Raw genomic sequence first — 20066 nt, 5'->3', positions numbered from 1 at the left:
GATTAAAGTAATGAAAGCATCCTTCCAAGTATCTGGTATTTCTTTTTCTTTCAAAATATTATTCATTACTTCTCTCAGTGGTGCCAATACAATATTTTCCATTTTTTTATAGTAGCTTGCCGTGAAGCCATCTGGGCCCGGGGCTTTTCCTCTTTTTAATTCTTTAATTGCTGATTTTATTTCTTCTGTCTCTATTGGGGTATTTAATTGCTCTTTTTTCTCTATTGGAATCTTCTGAACCTGCTTATCTTTCAAAAATCTTTCTATTTTTCTCTGGTTATATCTCTCTCTATTTTTATATAATCCTCTATAATAATCCAGAAAAACTTTCCTTATTTCCTTGGGGTTAGTTATTTCTTCTCCGTTCGCAACAATTTTATTTATTGTGCTTTGTTCCTTTCTTTTCTTGATTTGCCATGCCAGAAGCTTCCCTGACTTGTTCGCAAACTCAAACGTTCTTTGTCTTAGTTTTTTTATGTTCCATTCTACTTCCCTATTTATTATTGTTGCATACTGGGCTTGCAGTACTTTAATATTTTCTTTTATTCTCTTATTATTAGGTTTTTTAACTAATTTCCCCTCCAAGTCCGTTATCTGTTTCAGAATGTCCTTTTTCCCTTAATCTCTTCCTTTATTTTTAATGGCATTCTGCTGAATAAAAAAGCCCCGCATCACTGCCTTGCCCGCATCCCATACCACCTTAGTTTTGGTGCCTTTATTCATATTATCCTTAAAGAATTCTTTCATCCTTTTCTGCGCTTTTTCGACTATATCTTGGTCATCTAAGAGATAATCCTTCAGTCTCCATCTAAAAGTACCTTCTTCCAGACCTTTCAGTTCCATCTTTATTGGGTTGTGGTCAGATATTATTTTAGCCTGAATCTCTACCCGTATAATTCTTGGTGTTAGTTCGTTCGAGACCCAGATCTGATCTATTCGGGACAGTGATTGGTTAGGCTCAGAGTGGTACGTAAATTGCTTTTCCAGCGGATGTCTAAGTCTCCAGGCATCTATTAGGTTACAGTTTTTAACCAATGAGAAAAAGGTTCTGGGCAACTTCCCTTCCTTACCCCCCCCCCCCAATCTCTGAGTCTGTCCATTTCTACTGTCCCCGAGTATAATCATTTTTTGATCTACGTATTCAGCTAGTTTTTCTTCCAAGGTTTTATAAAACTCGGATTTATTATCGTTTGGAGCGTATAGTCCTACTATAATTAAGTTTTGTCCATGCCATTTAATTTGTACCATCATTATCCTTCCGTTTTCATCTTTAAAGATTTGCTGGGCCTCAATTTGTTTTTTAACATAAATAACCACACCTCTTTTTTTGACTTTATCAGATGATATGAACTCATTTCCCAGTCTTTTATTTATCAGAATTCTTTTATGTCTTCTTGCTATATGGGTCTCCTGTAAGCAAATAATGTCTACACTTTCTTTTTTCAAGATTTGTTCAATTTTACACCTTTTTTTTCTCTCGTTTATCCCATTAATGTTCCAACTCCAAATCTTTAACACCATGGTAATTAAACCTACCTAAGTTACTTCTTTTCTTATATTTCAGCTAATTCTTCTTCCTCCTGTTCTTCTTCTTCTCCTCTTGACCCTTCTGCTACCTCCTCTATCTCTTCCTCAGCGCCCCCTACTGCCTCTCCTATTTTGTCTTCCTCCTTTTCTAGTCTCAGTTCTTTATATTTTCTTAAGAATTTGCTAGTTTCTTCTGGATTAACCAATCTATGCCTCTTACTCCTGTACATGAATGAGATGCCCTCCGGGTACTCCCATTTAAACTCTATATTATTTTTCTTCAACGTCTGTACCAATGCTTTATACGGCTCTCTACGTTTCAGAATTCTAATTGGTATGTCTTTGAAAATTATTATATAGTTCCCATTAATGCACAGTCTTTTTTCTCTATTTCTTTGCAAGTGGATCACCTTTTCAGTCTTGTATACTCTTGAGCAGAGCCAGGCTAAGGCTCCTCTCAGCTCCCTTGCGTCATTCACATGTAACGGATGGCTTTGAAACTTCTGCAACCCCCCCCCCATGCTTTCCCTAGCAATCCCACCTTCAGGAAGACCTTTAAACTAACCTGCACTGGAGTTGGATGGCAGCAGCTGAAGTGCCAGAATCCCCTGCCGAATCATAGTGACAAGTCCGACATCAGCAGTGACCATAGAGACGCCCAGTTTCCTCCCAGAGGGCTCCTGGGGGTCACAAAGACGTTCCTGGTTAAGGGAGGACAGGTCCACCTGCAACAAGACACGTTCTTATGAGCTAAAACTGTGAGCCTTCCCTTCGCTCACCTGCAAGTGCCCAAAGGCCTCTCCTCCAAGTAAAGCCCATTTTTCCCTGCTCTCCCGGGCTCAACAAGTGCCTCTTGCACATCTGGTAGACTCCAAAGTCAGGTTTATAAAGTGAGTGGGAAAGAATTTTCAGCACCACCTTTGCTTAGCATCGTATGAAGTGACATTCCCTGGTGTTCTAATCCACAGTCCCCAAAACAGAGGGGAGTTTGGTCTATACCAAAGTGTGCCTGAGGTAGTTGTAGGGAGAAGCAAGTTTTTAATCAAATCAATCAAGTCTTCCTTCACAGAGGGATTGTTTTGAGCAACCTCTGACAGCCCCAACCTGTATTGTTAGTATCCACGGTTACTTTCAGGTTTTTTATTGCAAGATTTCTGCAGGGAAACAAGAGCATCAGCAAAAACCTGAAAACCCATCCCAGCACACATGACAGCCCTCAGACAGACACACAAGCTTTTTCATTTGGGAAATCATAAGAGTCATCTACTTTTGCTGGTTGCTGGTGTCAGCACATGCTTCAACAGTTTCAGGGACAGCCTCTGCCTGAGACCAGCAACCCCACATCCCATCCTACTAAGTTTCGGTTATGTTGATCCTGTGCTTAGAAAGAGCTAACTCTGCTTTCAAAGCAATTGCTCCAGAAGCCACAGGGGAAGCTACCTCTCCATACAACAACTTGTAAGCCAGCTCCAAAAATGAGGGTGAATCATGGAATCATAGAATCATAGAGGATAGAGGTGTTGCATCTGTCTGCAGCACAGTATAATGAAAGGACAGTTAAGTCATGTGCTCGTGTAGAGGATTCAAGGTACCTTTAATAATAATAAAAAAAACATTTGCGGTTGCTCTCAGGATCTTATCAAAAATCCCTTCTTGCTTCTTAATTCCTCTTCACACACATGCAGCTAAATCATTTGTTTCAGGTGCAGTGGTGTGCCTGCCAAACAAAACTCTTCTCCAAACAGGCTCATTCTAATTCTCAACAGGAGCTTGAAGAACTTTCCTATTCTCCAGCCAACAGTTTGATCTCACAGTAATCTAGTCTGCATTTCTATGGAGCATCTCTGATGAGCATGTGTCTTGCTCCTAACAGGAAGCAATTTTTGCTGCAATGACATTCAATTATGTAAAATATAATGCCTAAGCTGCAAGGGGAAGTGAGGGCGACACCACCACTTGCCCAGGCATCTCCAAACTTTGTGCTTATACAGGGCAGGGCAGTCATTTGGTTGGTTATGGGGATGCAATAATCACCTACAGGTGACCAAGCAGGGAAACAGTTGTAAACTGGAAGAGAGTTACTGTTACATAGTATTTACAAAGTGCTTTTTAACATGTTTAAACCCTTTTACACATGTTGTTGTTGTTGTTGTGGTTGCTGCATATTAAATTTCTATACAGGGCTCCCTCTGAAGATTACAGGGCAGTTTACAATGACATATTCAGTTTCCTTAGCACCATCCTGTAAGGTAGGCTTCTATTATCGCAATAACATAGGCTGAAAGATGGGAGCCTGTATAAAAGGCACCTAGTGAGTTCATGGCTAGGGTGAGATTTGCATCATGTATACTAGCAAGCAAGTTAGTTCGTAACGCTTCTTTTTCAGCTACTCACCTAGTCATAAATGACAAATACATATGCATTTATCATTCTCAGAAAAGCTGCTAGTAAATACAATAAACAAATAAGTACCGTACTTTTCCGTGTATAAGTCTAGGGTTTTTTTACTCAAAGATAATGTTTAAAAACAGGGCTCGTCTTATACACGGGCAGTGCATTGTGGGGCCGGGTGATTGGTTGCAGCCCCCAAAATAGGGGGCGTCTTATACATGGAAAAATATGGTAATACCTATCTGCAAGGTTGCACAAGAATCCTACACAAAGGCCATTTTCCTTAAAAAAGAACAGAAGAAGAAACAACCCACTCTCTATATGGAAATAACTGGTTCAGGTCTTTCATCATTTATGCAAGTCCCAGCCAGCACAGCCAATGGCATACATCCAGAGTGTACACTGCTGGCTACTCTTGGGATGGGTGGCTTCATAGACTGGATGAGCAAATAATACAAAAACTCCCACTCATTCAAAGCAGCAGAAAGTAGTATTCTCACCTGAGTTTTGGGCTCATACTGCTGCTGGAGCATCTCAGCCACTTTGTTTTCAAAGGTGCACAGCCGTGTATAAACCTGCTGCAGGAAGGTCTCTGTTTTGGTCTCATCCAGCAGACAACCCTGGAATAGTACCTGGGCCAGAGACAATGGAAATCCTTATTTGTTCCAAATAAAGTACTCTGCTGCATAGTGAGGCAAGTGGTACACCATCAAAATCTCAGAAAATCTGAACAGTGGATTGCAACAATTCACCAGCAAGCAGTTGTTGTTTTTGTTGTTGCTTTTTTAAAAAAGGTGAAATTCTACAAATTCTCCAAATGATGTTTTGAGCCAGAAATTCACAAAATTTTAAGGAGATAAAAGCATTCTACAAAAGCTGCTGTAGCATATAGGCAAATTTCAACTAGGTTTCCCAGGACAAATCAGTAAATTATATCTCCTGGAGTTAATTTCCGGCTCAAAATGCATCGAGATAAACGATCTACAACATTGTATATTATGCTAGCAAATCGGTTTTCAAGAATTGTTCCTTTAAATATAACACTGCAGGTGGGACCTGCCATGAAACGTTGCGGAGTGGAATGTTCTTGTTCAGTGTTCCAGCAAGCCAATCACGCTGTATTCCAGGATACTCTTTTTAATTCCCCCTGCTACCTATTTTCCTTCTTCCACATCCCCAACCCAGTCAATCCACATTCCTTGGCAACTAAGCATGTTGAGTCCTCAGGCTGCTTGAGAGGTCTGCCTTGTTGGGGGGGGGGGTCTTCTGAAAGATTTTTTTTGGGGGGGTACTTCTGCAAGTATTGAGTTTTCCTCAAATCTGCTTGTGTGTGGATGCTGTTGCTGCTGCTTTAGATACACAAGCAAGGGCACTCATGCCTGAACACAGGAGAAAGGCAGAACAATGAAGATGTATATTTTGCACCTCTCTTCCCTCTCCTTAAAATAGCCATGGGAGTCAACCTGATGTCTGAACTTGAAATGCATGGCTATGTCCTGAAAATGAACGCCAATTTTCATTCAAATATCCCCGTCTTCAAGCAAGCCATTGTGTTGCAACTTCTCTCCTCTGGCTGGCTGCCTGCCTTAGAAATTGGGTTCATCATGTTTCAGAAGTTCAAAATAGCATGTACATTTTACAACCTAATTTTCCCAAGGTTCGTTTTGGTGTTTCAACATTCAGCAGAGTTACCAGGTAACAGATATGGGAAATGAAACCGAAGACTTTCCTTTGCTCGTTGAAGACTTTCACATTTTTGCAGTTTCTCACTTTTGCTACTTTGCACCATGCCAGGAACCTACATTCTGTGCCAGCTGAATTAAGCACTAGGTATGTTAACAACCTCAAGGAATCTTTTAAAAGAACACTATTATTCTACCCCTAAAGCACTGCATGACTAAGTTAGAAGATGTGCCAGAAATAATATAACCCAGGAATCCAAGCCAGCTATCAGAGTCTCACCTCCACTATCGCCTGCCGCCTCATTCTCTTCTATAGACAAGAGAAGTGGAAAATCATGGGCAGAGAACTATCACAGTAGTCTGGGTAGCCTGTTCTTTGATTCACAGACAGTCTGAGAAGTTGGCAAGACCAGTGCACCATGCTGGGATCACTCCCTCTTTGACCCTTACTCTTGTTTCATGACATGAGTTTAAAAATCAAACTGCCTGACTTTGGGTTGCAACAAGGCAGGAACTGGTAAGAACTGGCTATACTGTAAGTACAGAGGTTACTTCAAGTTTCCTGATAAACCAGGCATCAACATCAAATATATCACATGGGCATTCTGGGATGTTTTTACCTTTTAACTTCTTGAACCTCGCCCTTTTTTTTAGAAGGTTGAGAGAAACCCCTCCTTGCTCTTCTTTATTCCCCAACATCACAACCCCCCCCCCTCTTCTATACAAACCTACAAGACCCAAAATCCTAGAACAAGGGCAAATGTTGGCCCCTTACAGTAACACCCGTTTCTCCTAACTACTGGATGCTCTGCATCTCATTGCAGCACTTGATGAAACAGTTTAGGTAAAGGATTCCGTTGTCTTCTTGTGCTTCTAGGAGCAGGGATTGCGATCCCACCAAAACAGCTGACTATTATCCTAAAAGGCAAAGATTCTGGAACTGAGCTTCTGGTCCAGGCTTACAAACACACGCACAGAGCTGCAGGAATTATCATCTGAGCACTGGATGTTCTGTTCTGCCTTCTGGATTTCCATATCAAATGGGTGTGCTTTCACCCCATCCTTTTTAAAAATATTTTGTTAATATAATATTAACTTTTCCTTTGAAAGAACTTATTTTTTGTCTTTAAGGTTACAAATGCATATGGGGTATTAGATCAAATACACCCGAGATTCAGAGCTGACTGTTCTGGCTAGAGCACTGTGTTCCATCCATCGCCCTTCACACTGGCATCGGAATCATGGCTTCATTTGTGCCTCTACCGCCGTTTGCGCCAGCCTCTGAATCATGGGACTCCTACCTTGCTCGGTTCGACTGCTACCTCCAAGCCAACGAGCAGACAGCAGTATCAAAGGAACGGAAGCGGGGCATATTCCTCAGCCTCTGTGGGCCTGAGGTGTTTAAGACGGCCCGAGCATTGGTTGCGCCTGAAGCAGTCCAGGCAACACCATGGGACACGATCCAAGAGAAGCTCCGCAACCACTACGCGCCAAAGCCATCCAAGATTGCTGCCCGCCATGCATTTTACCACCAGAACCAGGCAGAGGGGGAGTCAATCAACAACTACACCACCGCCCTGCGACAGGCTGCAATGCACTGCAAGTTCCGAGACTTAGACGTTGCCCTGATGGATCGAATTGTCTGCGGGGTCCGAGACATCCATCTGCAACAGCATGTCCTCGCCAAGCCAGACCTCACGCTGCAGAAAGCCATTGAGGAGGCTGTGGCCTCAGAAGCTGCTGAACACTCCGCCCAGGAGATCCGCAAGGCCAGCAGCCCGCGTCTTGCTAGGAAGGCAGTTCCAGTGCATCACGAAGAGGCCAGCAGTGATGAGGCATCCTCCAGTGAAGAAGATGACGTGCACCAGACAAAGCGGGAGCGCAGGAAGTTCCAACAGAAGTCCAAGGGCCAACCGGAATGTGCCGGAGGCAACCATTCCCGTGCCAAGTGTCGATTCAGAGACGCCATCTGTCAGACGTGTTCCAGAAGGGGACATATTGCTAAGGTCTGCCAATCGACTTCGTCTGACACCCCCCCTTCACCGACTCGCAAGTCCAAGTCTTCACTCCAGTCTGCCAAGGAAAGCTGTTTCGCTCTCAGCAACTGCCGCTGCCCGTCTGGAACCACGATTGGCCAAACCGACTTGCCTACGCGACGCAAGCTGAACGTCACGGTGCTCATTGAAGGAGCTCCATGTGACATGGAGATCGACACCAGGTCTGCCCTGTCCATCGTGTCTCGGAGCACCATCAAAAGACTGGTACCCAGAGTGTCCAAAAGGCAACTCACCGCGTACACCTGAGAAACTACCAGGGAAACGACATTTCCGTGGTAGGCGTTGGCCGGTTCCGGATCGCCTTCAAGGATTTTTCGGGCCTGCTCCAACTGGTGGTGGTTGAAGGTCAGCGGCCAAGCCTCCTCGGGCTGGACTGGTTTGATGCCCTCGGCCTGGAAGTCACCGGCATCAACTGCATCTCTAACGCAGAGACTGAGGGTCTGGTCAAAGACTTTGCCGAGGTTTTTGATGGCACTTTGGGGCAATATACAGGTAGGCCCATCTCCTTTAGCCTTGATCCACAAGTCGCCCCCATCAAGCTAAAGCCACACCGGGTTCCCTTTGCTCTCAAGGCTAAGGTGGACGAACAACTGGACAAGCTGATCGCCCAAGGAGTTTTGGAGCCAGTTGACCACGCCAAGTGGGAAACCCCCATCATCATCCCTGTCAAGCCAGACGGGTTGGTGAGAATCTGCGCTGACTACAAGTGCATGATCAACAAGGCACTTCAGCAGCACGCTTATCTGGTTCCTGTTGTCCAACACCTGCTGCATTCCCTGGGTGAGGGTAAGGTCTTCGCTAAGCTGGACCTTGCCCAAGCCTATCAACAACTGCCCGTCGATGATGCCACTGCTGAAGCCCAGACGATCGTCACCCACCGAGGGGCATTCCATTGCCGCCAGTTGCAGTTCGGGGTGAGTGTGGCTCCTGGCATCTTCCAAAGCCTTGTGGAGCGTCTCCTGCAAGGGCTTCCGGGCATGGTACCATATTTTGATGATGTCTTGGTGTCCGCAGACTCACACCAGCAGCTGTTCGAGCACCTCCGTGCCGTGCTGACCAGGTTCCAGGAGGCCGTACTCAAGGTAAAGAGGGAGAAGTGCCAGATCGCCGTTCCACAGGTAGAGTTCCTGGGCTATCTTACCGACGCCTCTGGCCTTCACCCGACCACATCCAAGATCCGCGCTATCCAGCAGGCCCCCATCCCAAAGAACAAGACGGAGTTGCAGGCGTTCCTGGGGCTGCTGAACTTTTATAACATGTTCCTGCCCTACAAAGCCACGGTGGCTGAGCCTCTTCACCGACTCCTCAGCACAAAGACGCCTTGGTCCTGGGGTCATCGGGAGACAACGGCCTTCAACGCGGTCAAGGCTCTCCTTTCCTCAGACAGTGTGCTGGTACAGTACAGTGAAGCCAGGTCGCTGGTCCTTGCCTGCGACGCCTCACCTTTTGGCATCGGCGCTGTCCATAGTCACCGTTTTCCAGCCGGAAGAGAAGCACCGCTCGCCTACTTTTCCAGGACACTATCTCCAATGGAACGGAATTACAGCCAGCTCGACAAGGAGGCACTGGCACTTGTGGCTGGAGTGAAGAGTTTCCATGAATACCTCTACGGCAGGACTTTTGACCTCATCACTGACCACAAGCCGCTCCTGGGCCTCCTCGCCGGTGATCGTCCAACTCCACCAGTCCTCTCGCCATGCATGCTGCGATGGACTGTTTTCCTGGCTGCCTACCACTACTGGCTTGTCCATCGCCCGGGGAAATCGATGGGCCATGCCGATGCCCTCAGCTGTTGCCCTCTTCCAGCATTTGTGGAAGACCCGGCTCCTGCTTCATCGCTCCTCCTGATTGAGGATCTTCCGGCAGCACCTGTATCGGCTGCCACTGTGGCCTCCGCATCTGCCCAGGATCGCACCAGCAGCCGTGTGCTCAACTGGGTGTGGAGGGGGTGGCCACAAGGGCCTTTTGCATCGGAGTTCCAACCGTTCGCAACCAGACAACATGAACTCTTGGCTCATCGCAGCTGTCTGCTGTGGGGAGACCGCGTCTTGATTCCCCAAAGACTCCATCAACGTGTCCTGGAGGCTCTGCACGTTGGCCACCCGGGAATCGTCAAAATGAAGGCGTTGGCTCGGTGTTACGTCTGGTGGCCTAACATGGACGATGCCATCACTGCCTGGGTGTCCGCCTGTCAAGCGTGCCAAGAATCAAGGCCTGCACCACTGGCAGCTAAGGGACACACCTGGGAGACGCCTAAGACACCCTGGTCGAGGGTGCACATCGATCTGGCCGGCCCCTTTCACGACCGGACCTTTATGGTAGTGGTGGACGCCTATTCCAAATGGCTGCAGGTGGCCCTGATGCCCTCCACCTCTACCGAGGGTGTCATCCGGGTGCTGTGAGGCCTCTTTGCAACGCCTGGGTATCCTGATGTCCTTGTCTCTGACAACGGACCGCAGTTCACGTCAGGCACTTTTGAGCGGTATCTTTTGGGACTGGGCATCTGCCATGCCCTAATGGCACCATTTCATCCATCCAGCAATGGGCAAGCGGAGAGAATGGTGCGCTCGGCAAAAGAGGCACTGGCGCGCCTGGACCGGGGAGACTGGCACAAGCGGGTCGCCGAATACTTGTTCGTGCAACACATCACCCCTCATGCGGCCACAGGGCGGAGTCCTGCCAAACTGCTTATGGGCCTCAGGTCACCGCTCGACCGGCTGCACCCCGACTTTGCCATGGCCGAACTCCCAGGCTGTGCCAATGCGCCACGGTCATTTGTTCCAGGAAACCAGGTCTTTGCCCAGAACTATGTGGGGGACATTCCTTGGGTGCCAGCCACAGTAGTGGGAGTCACTGGATCTCGCTCGTACCAGGTGGCACTCGAAGACGGACGCTTGTGGCACTGGCACATAGACCAGCTTAGGTGCAGGGTTGGGGACTTGGACACTACCATGGTGCCCCCAACTGCGCTCATGGCTCTGGAAGAGACACTTACAGATGGTGAGGCTCCACCTCTCTCACAAACTGCCAGCATGGAGCCAAACCAAGCCACTTCAGAGGGTCTGCCAGACTCACCACAGACTCAGACCACTCCACTTGCGGAGGCTCCACCCACAGCAGCGGATCCAGGGGACTTGGTTTCAACGCCACCTAGGGTCGCACCACAGCCTCAGCAAGAATTGGGTGGCCCCCTGGACTTGGCTACCAGTCCCCAGCGGTCTAGCAGAGTTTCCAAGCACCCAACTTATTTAAAGGACTATGTTGTTGGACATGTATCACTGTTGGTCTAAGTATGTGAAATGTAACCAATATGCTTTTGTGCCTAATTGAACCATTACGTGTAGTGCTGTATATAAGGAAACAATTACGATTGTAACTAACGCCTTATCTCGGTGGGGAGGGGTGTTATGTACTGAAGTTCTCACCCTGGGCCAGCAGGGGGATACTGTAGATAGTTATGCAAATGAAGGATCGAAAGTGACGTTCAGTGATTGGATAGTTTGTATGCAAATGAAGGATCGAAAGTGACGTTCAGTGATTGGATAGTTTTAGAAAATGGCAACAGTTACATTGTTCTGGAGCTCTATATAAGCAGGCTGACTGAGCTCCTCAGTTAGTTCTGTTCCACCTTACAAATAAAGAGCTGCTTTGGAAGAATCGCTGTGTCTGATATGTTTGCCCACAACTTAACAGCGGCTAACAACAATAAAACAGTACAACAGTACAACACAACACTCTAAAATCATTCATTATAAAATTAAGTCAAAACAAACCACTGGCAACCATTGGGCCAGAGCTCCGCGAAGATTGCTGAAGAAGGGAGTCAGGCTGTGCCCTGGCCAAAGGCCTGGTGGAACAGCTCTGTCTTGCAGGCCCTGCGGAAAGATGTCAAGTCCCGCAGGGCCCTAGTCTCTTGTGACAGAGTGTTCCACCAGATCGGAGCCACAGCCGAAAAAGCCCTGGCTCTAGTTGAGGCCAGCCTAAGCTCTCTGTGGCCTGGGACCTTCAAGATGTTTTTATTTGAAGACCGTAAGTTTCTCTGAGGGACATACCAGGAGAGGCAGTCCCGTAGGTACAAGGGTCCTAGGCCGTATAGGGTTTTAAAGGTTAAAACCAGCACCTTAAACCTGATCCTGTACTCCACCGGGAGCCAGTGCAGCTGGTATAGCACCGGGTGAATGTGATCTCGCAGCGAGGACCCCGTAAGGAGTCTTGCTGCCGCATTCTGCATTCCAAAGAAAACTATCTTTGGAAAGATTTTTCCTCCAAAAGCATTTATTTTAAAAATCCGATTTAAAAAATAAATAAATCCAATTAAAATTTTAAAAAATCATATATATATATATATATATATATATATATATATATATATATATTCTATCCACCCTGCTCCCAACCTAGTGTGCTTCTGGAACTAGAATTGGGCTAGGAAAAAAATGACACAAAGTGGTGGTGTGGTAAAGCAGAGGGAGGGGTTCACTCCATGCTCTTTTTCATTTAAAATAGCAACCTCCTCCCATTCTGTTTCATAGGTGAACACATGGATGGCTGACCTGTTGTAGCTAGTTTCCCATTTGTTTTCTAACAGAGAATGCTGGTTTGCTGCAGAATTGGTGCTCCCATGGATTCATGGGGTTGTTGAAAGAACAGTGGAGCACTAAGTCTGTAATGTGAGCGGTTCTTGTTCACTCTTTCCTGGCACAGAAGGAAAACACTGGGGGGAAATCCTCCAATCTAATGGCAGTCAGGAAGGGAAGGGGGGAAAGGAGTTAAGTCTTTATTGGTCTTATCTTTTGGTTATTATTGTGGAATATAAATTTTATACTGTGAACTACTTTGGACACCGCAGTGTAAAAACTGGCACATGCGTTTTGTATGTAAATAAATGAGGAAGCCAAATAAATTATCAGGCACCATGCAAAAGAAAGATCACTGAACGGGATGAAGAAGTAGCTCTATTACTAAAAAGAAAAGTCATTAATTTTGGCTTGCTATTCTGGCATTCTGCAAACACAGGACTATGCATATACTCACAGAACAGCTTTTGACACCTACGCGCCAAAAAAATTGCAGCACCCCAACATTTTATTTGCTTTCACTGTCTGCCTTAGGCTCCTAAAATTAGCAACAAGTAGGACTTCCGGGTTAGCGCCATCGGCAATGACGGAATTCCTCTGATCCAGAGGAACCCGCTCTGCAAAAATTGGGTCTGGCCGCCGCGGCGAAGGCGGAGACCCTCTAAAAATCCCAGGTGGAGGAAGCCTGGGAACGTGGGATTCGGCTGACACCAGGAGCCTACACGCAAGGAAACCCCTTTTCTGGGATCCGATGCGACGTGGGGTGAGCGGCGCGGTGTTTTGAATCGACCGCTATTTTTACGGAGTGAAGCCGCACAGCCATTGCCGGAGAGCGCTGACTTTTTCCTGTGGACAATTGGACTCTAAACAAGTACCCGTGAGTAGAACGGGTACATCTTAATTTGGCATCAAAGCGGGAACATCTTAATTTGGCATCAAAGCGGGAAGGTTCTAAACAGGAAGTCCGCCTTCCGCTTTTGTAAATAGATTGAAGCAAAAATTGTGCAAGCTAAAGTCTGGAAAGTCGTATATAAAGGTCTAAATTTCCTTCAGTTTTAACCACCAAAACCCCTCTTGGAAGCAGGAGAAAAGAGGGGGGAATTTTGACTGTTTAAGCCTGCAGGAGAGAGAGTAAAGAAAGATAAATTTCCACCGTCTCAAACCTGGGAACGGGGTGTCAGAGACAGAAATTTCTGGGGGAGTTCATTGACTGTGAATAGAACGTCTTTTGACAGATAGTTAAAGAAGAGAAACAAATTGATTCCAATGATGCCCTTTTCATTTAAAAGAAACAAAAAATTTGAAAAACGAAAGTAACTTTCTTTTGTTGGACTTGCTTTTAAAAGATGGATACAAATAGAAATTGTCTCCTCTAGTGGGAGCCTGTTAAATTGTTGCTGGAGTTGATCTGGGGATTTCACAGCTGTGAAGATTAGGATCGTGGGACCAGACTCTGACCTTGAATAAAATGTGTTTAGAAGAAGCTTTGGTGCTTGCTCTTTGCAAGACAAATGCTTTGTTGGAGTAATTGCATGAGAAGATGGATGTGATGACTGTTGCAGTCATAAAACTTGGACAAACAGCGAATACTCTTATAGAAAGTATTTAGGAACCAACCCAGGAACCTGTTTTGATAGGGCAAGCGCAAATGCAGAAGACAATGGAGGAGGTTGTTGCTGAACCTCGAGTAACACAAATGGAGAGGCCCGAGGCCCTGCAGGAGCCTAAGCCGCTGTTCTTGAACATTGAATCTGGAGCGGGCCAGGGGGGGTCTGGAGTTGTGGGGGCTCTTAATTTTGGAGGGACTTTGAAACATGTGTTTAAATACTTTCTGGATTACATTGCTGAATGTGGGGAATGGGACTGTGGGGAATGGGCTGATCTGCTGAGGGGAGATGGAGTTTTTTTGGGGTTGGAGTTTTCCCGAGACCTACTCCTCAAAGAGAAAGGAAAGAAATTAAGAAAAAGATCAACAAAAGACAAGGTCAAGTGCAGGTATAAACAAGAAGAAGATCTGCAGAAGGGACATGGAAGAGACTTAAGAGCCTTGGACACAAGATTACCAGGTTGATGGACTAGAAGGAATGGACAGTAAGGACTGACATAACCCGAGACCAGGAAAAAAAGACGCTGGATGAAGATTGGAAGAAAGTTTTTAAAGATTTACTTTGGGAATTAGTGTAAAATTAATGAGTATCAGGAAAAATGTTGAAATGAAACTATTTGGCTTTAGTAGAAATGATATAAGGAGTTATGTATAAATAAGTATTAAGTTTTAAGCTTTAAGGTATTTTATGGTAAGATAAGGTTAAAATAAATTAAGGCAAACTGAATGACAGAATATAGTGAAAGATGGAAAGGATTTGTTGAGTTAATTAATAGGTTAGACTGTTAAGATAAATTACGCAGTAAAAATTGAGAAAGATGGAAAGAATTTGCTGAAACAAATAATTAAACTAGAATACAAAAAGGGAGGTGTGAGGAGGTCGATGAAACAAGTAATTGGAAGATTAAGATATGGAATATTGGTTGTGTGTTTTTTTTCTTTTTTTATTGTTATTGTATTGTGTATTTTTTGTTTTTTTATGTACTGTAATGTATGTTTTGTTAAATTTTTTTGTTGTTTTCTTTTCTTTTTTCTGTAATTTTTAAACTTTTTAAACTTTTAATAAATATCATTAAAAAAATAAAAAATAAAATTAGCAACAAGTATATATACTACCTGATACATAAATCAAACAAATCAAGGAAACAAGTGAAAGTAAATATATATCCTAAATCATACACAGCTATCCTGGTAGCTAGAGGGCGAAGCAGGAAGAGCAAACACACAAACACCATTAATCATGAATATACGAGTAAGAAACTGTTGATAATAATTTCCAAGTAATGAATGTATGAATACTAACAATTTACTAAATGCTGTGGATGTGGACAAAAATGCTGTTCCTAATAACTGAACCACTTACAATTGCCACCCAGCTCTAATAAGAGCAGCCAGGAGTAGGAGAGGCAAAGTCCAACTACACTCAGCACCTCACAATAATCAGAGTTAAGCATATTCAAGCTTTGCGATTGTGCACACAGAAATTCACAAATCAATTGTGTGCACAGAATTCAGCAACTTGAAAATCTCCATATTCGTTTTAAAAGGCAGGTTTCTAATGAAGCTGAAGCACATACATCAAGTAATGTTCGAGAGATAAGACTGCTGATTAATGGATCTCTGTGACCGGGAGTGACAGATGGATAAGTAAATCTTCTGATGAATCACCACTAGGAGACTGTATGTTTGGAATGAAGGGGGGGGGTGGAGGAAAAAACTTTTTTTTTCTTTGCACGATGTGATATCCCAGATATCCCACCCCAGATAGAAATAAGATCGCTGCGTTTTTATTAATCACAAGCAGGAATTCAAGAACTGTGTGGGATGGATTATAACAGGAGAGAGGATTGGTGAACGGTGAGAAAGAGGAAATTTTTATGACGCAGTTAAAAAATGGCGTCTCGCCAAGACAGGCTTGCCGGAGAAAGAAGGACAGGGGGAGGAGAATCAGGATCGTTCGAAAGAGAAGGAATGTTCGAACGCAAGCTTGACCTGACAGAGCCTCCTGATTCATTTGATTTATTTGGCAAGCCTGAGAAAAGTAAAGGACAGACTGAATATTAATTTTTTTTATGGAAGCGTTGAACAGAGGCTGTCCCTGAGCGATATGATCTTTGAAGAGTACAAAACCCACACAGAGGATGCCTGTTTTCAATCTGCTTGTGAAAATTATCAGAGATCGCAAAGAAAGGAATATACGATAACAACAAGAAGAGAAAGAAAGTAATAAAGGACTATCTGGATTGAACTGGATAGAACCTGTCTAATTAAAGCAGTAATATAAGTGATGTTTGGACTTGTTCGGAGTTTTGGACTCGTGCGGAGCTTGATGTATGGGTACCCCCAACAAAATTTAAAATTTGGCTGTATAATTTGGAACTAATGTGATTTGGATAATGTGATGTGATTGGCCTGTTAATAAAAATTATTATTTTTTTTTTTAAAAAAAGGCAGGTTCCCCCCCCCCCCGACCTTATAGCTGTGAAAAATAAGCTTGAAAATGTGCGGGCCATTCTGGGAGATCTCAGTATGTAAAGGAGAGGCTACAAAGGATTTCTAGTGGTTAGGGGACAACACTCCTGAGTAACTCCTTATGCCCCTTATGACTGGCAGAAGCAGAACAGGTTGTAGTGGTTAGAGTGTTGGACTAGGACCTGGGAGACCAGGGTTCAAATCCCCTCTTAGTGAGGAAGCTCACTGAGTGGCCTTGGTCCAGTCACTCTCTTAGCCGAACCTACTTCATTGGGCTGTTGTGAGAATAAAATGGGGAAGGGGGAAACCATGTGTAATACCACCTTTGAGGAAAAGTGGGACAGAAAATGAATAAGAAATAAATTTAAAAGGCTATGCAAAATATGACAAAACATGTGATCCTGTTCAATTTGCAAAGTATATACAGGGTTCATAAAAGCACTGCCAATTTTCACATTTTTTAAAAAAAAAATGTGCATGATATAAAATAAAGAGTTAACCAATCTGTAACTCCAGTGCCACTGTAATTCAGTATGAATGCACTGCTCAACACAGGTAAAGTTTATCAACAATGGGATTTTTGTCTGTTTGCTGCAGAAATGCACCTTTGTGGAAAGAGCAGCCTTACCCATGCCGTAGGACATAATGTGACATTGAAAACAGATTTTGCAGTGGAATGGGCGTGGTATTAAATGAGAAGACACAGAACTAATCTAATCCTTAGCAAACCAATCTCATTTACAGAACATGATGACTTAATTAAAAAAGGTTTGCCAACAGGAGGACACTTGCTTAGAGCTCCTGATATTCTTCCACCCTAGTGTGTTAATTTATGTCACAGGAGAGTCTGGCTCAAATGTTCAATTGTTTAGACATGTAATGAAACCTCTCATTATCAGCAGTCTCTCATGTTAACTAACAGCCTTGTGAAACACAAGACATAATAACTACCTGGTGTGTCTGCAGACCAATGATGGAAGAATATACTTGGATGGTGATGAAGATCTCAGGTTGGTAGATAATGTCCGAGCCTGGGATCCGAAAAGGCTTTAACAACCCCACTAAACACCGGGACAGGGCATAGAACACTTCATCGAAAATTATCTCCCCTGTAGAGTCATCCTGAAGAAGAAAAATGACATAGTATCAAGCTTCTACTGAAGTTGTGCCAGAGACAGGAGTTTGCAGCTAACTAACTACCGGCCAGTTGCTAATCTCCCTTTCCTGGGCAAGGTTCTGGAGTGAGTGGTCACAGACCAGATCCAGGCACTTTTGGAAGAAACTGATTTTATGGATCCATTTCAATTGGGGTTTAGGCTTGGTTTTGGCACAAAAACTGACCTCTTTCAAGAGAGAGACAAGGGAAACATATCCCTGTTAATTGTTCTCGACCTCTCAGCAGCTTTTGATACCATCAACCATGGTATCCTTCTGGAGCGACTCTCTGAACTAGGGGTTGGTGGCACCACTTTGCAGTGGTTCCAGTCCTACTTGGATAGTCATTACTTGGGTATTACTTGGGGAACGCTTTTCATCTCCATGGAACCTTCAATGTGGGGTCCCAAAAGGTCGAATCCTATCCCCTATGTTGTTTAACATCTACATGAAACTGCTAGGTGGGGTTATCTGGAGGTTCCGAGTATTCTTGTCAGTAGTATGCTGATGACACTCAGCTATATTTCTCCTTTACACCTGCAGGTGAGGCAGTGGAAGTGCTGAACCAGTGTCTTGTCTTGGTAATGGACTGGATGAGAGCCAACAAACTGAAGCTCAATCCAGGGCACTGTTAGTGGGTGGTTCCCTAGACCAGATGGCTGGGAGGTCACCTGCTCTTGATGTGGTTACACTTGCTCTGAAGGAGCAGGTTCGTAGCTTGGGGTACTCCTGGATCCTTTGCTGTCACTGGAGCCTCCGGTGGCCTCAGTAGCCCGGAGTGCCTTCCATCGGCTTTGGATGGTGGCTCAGCTACGCCCCTATCTGGACAGGGATAGCCTAACTACTGTTGTCTATGCTCTGGTAACCTCAAGGTTAGATTACTGCAATGCGTTATACGTAGGGCTGCCTCTGAAGACGGTTCAGAAACTTCAGCTAGTGCAGAATTCAGCGGCCAGGTTGCTCACCGGAGCAAGACGGTTTGAGCGTATCGCACTGATCCTGGTCCAACTGCACTGGCTACCAATTAGTTTCTGGGCCCAATTCAAAGTGCTGGTTCTGACCCATATAGCCTTTAACGGCTCTGGACCGCAATACCTCAAGGACCACCTCTTTCCATATGAATTTACCGGGACCCTGAGATCATCATCTGAGACTTTCCTTTGTGTGCCTTCTCCTTGAGAAGGTGGCAACACAAGATCGGGCCTTCTCTACAGTGGCTCCACATCTGTGGAATACTCTCCCCAGGGAACTTCACCTAGTGTCTTCGTTATACATCTTTAGGTGCCAGGCAAAAATGTTCCTTTTTAGCCAGGCCTTTGGTTGATCTGATTTACATCCTATGCCCTTTTAAAATGTGTGTGTTTTTTGGGGGGGCTATTGGGTTGTTGTTTTTATTTTTATTATGTATTTTGTGGTTTTATATCTTGATTTTATTCTGTGAATCGCCCTGAGACCCCCGGGTATAGGGCAGTATATAAATTCAATAAATAATAATAGGAGCATTCCATATGTAATATTCTGGAGACATGTATGAAGTGCTCTCTCTACTAGGAATAAGTCAGGCTACCCAGCAGACAAAACTCCTAGGAAAATAGAGCCTGGGAGACTCTTCTCCAAGACAAAGATATGCTATCACTGACAAGACAAGCTTTAATGAAGAAGCACTTCTAGGGCAAGGATGAGGAAAAAGGATGACAGAAATACTCAGGGAACACAGGATGAGGAACTAGTACACTTACCACAATCCCCGTAGAAGGGCTCAAATCCAATTCAATCACAAAACGGTACTGGCGCGCAAGGAAAGTGACTTGTGTAGAAGGCACTAGGAGATATGGCCTGGGCTGAACAGGCTCGTCAGGTTGCCAGCTATTTGGAAGGATGCTGAGAATATCCAACTCATTATCTGAATGCACCTTAAAAAAAAAAATAGGGGGGGGTGAAGGCAGGACACAATGAAAGGGTAAAGCTTGGTTATAGATGTACCTTCCTTCCTAGATGCTGTTGTAAACAAAAATTGCCCTTTTCCCTTATGGGGTATCCAAGAGCCCATATAGAGTCCTTACATAGGTTCCCCATTGGTAGGAGAAAATAACAGAGGCCAACCAGAGACTATTGAGAAGCAAAGCAGCTAGTAAGCTTGATCTTTATTGATCTATTGCAACAGGGTACTCCCCTCACATGCAGGAAAGTAGGAGGACCCAGAAAAATGGTGTGCAAAGGCTTATAAAGACTTTTGAAATTCCCATCCTGCAGATCAAGACCACCCCCAGAAACATCATACATACATCACAGAAATTTAAATGTTGTTCATCAGTCCAAAGCTTTCCTACTTTGACTGGCCTAAGAGGTCATAATACAGAAGTAAACTGTACGTGCAGCTTGCTTACCAGTTCAGATTCAGGCACTGCCCAGATCACCTGATGCAAACGACTGAGAAACCAAGCCAGGCGCACGTTGCGTGAAATTCGATAATCCTTTTTCATCAAGAGAAAGACCTGCCCGGCCTCCTCTACCTGCAAGCAACAAAAAAGAACTGTAATCTCACATCTTGATTATTTCGTAAGAAACTCACATGTTGTCTCAAATTGTTCTTTGTCAT

General features: G+C 44.6%; 2 protein-coding genes across 6 annotated transcripts in view; one reads left to right on the top strand and one right to left on the bottom strand.

Annotated features, from left to right (window-relative positions):
* MED8 (mediator complex subunit 8) overlaps window positions 1-20066 on the top strand; it is a 299444-nt gene that overhangs the window by 257329 nt on the left and 22049 nt on the right. The window lies entirely within an intron of this gene.
* The window catches only part of SZT2 (SZT2 subunit of KICSTOR complex), a 94103-nt gene that overhangs the window by 70214 nt on the left and 3823 nt on the right, over window positions 1-20066 (bottom strand). For 4 of the 5 annotated variants that reach the window (XM_079980206.1, XM_079980210.1, XM_079980207.1 and 1 more), the window contains exons 2-6: window positions 19855-19980; window positions 19207-19380; window positions 17264-17434; window positions 4419-4550; window positions 2093-2252 (exon numbers count right to left, since the gene is read on the bottom strand). In XM_079980206.1, coding sequence (XP_079836332.1) covers window positions 2093-2252; window positions 4419-4550; window positions 17264-17434; window positions 19207-19380; window positions 19855-19980 — 763 coding nt within the window. The remainder of the gene's footprint in view (window positions 1-2092; window positions 2253-4418; window positions 4551-17263; window positions 17435-19206; window positions 19381-19854; window positions 19981-20066) is intronic. The other variant, XM_079980209.1, reaches the window with a different exon arrangement.

The sequence above is a fragment of the Podarcis cretensis genome (genome assembly GCF_951804945.1).
Source record: "Podarcis cretensis genome assembly, chromosome: 6".
Classification (NCBI taxonomy): Eukaryota; Metazoa; Chordata; class Lepidosauria; order Squamata; family Lacertidae; genus Podarcis; species Podarcis cretensis.
Note: the sequence above shows the minus strand (reverse complement) of the source record. Positions and strands in the feature narration are given on the sequence as shown.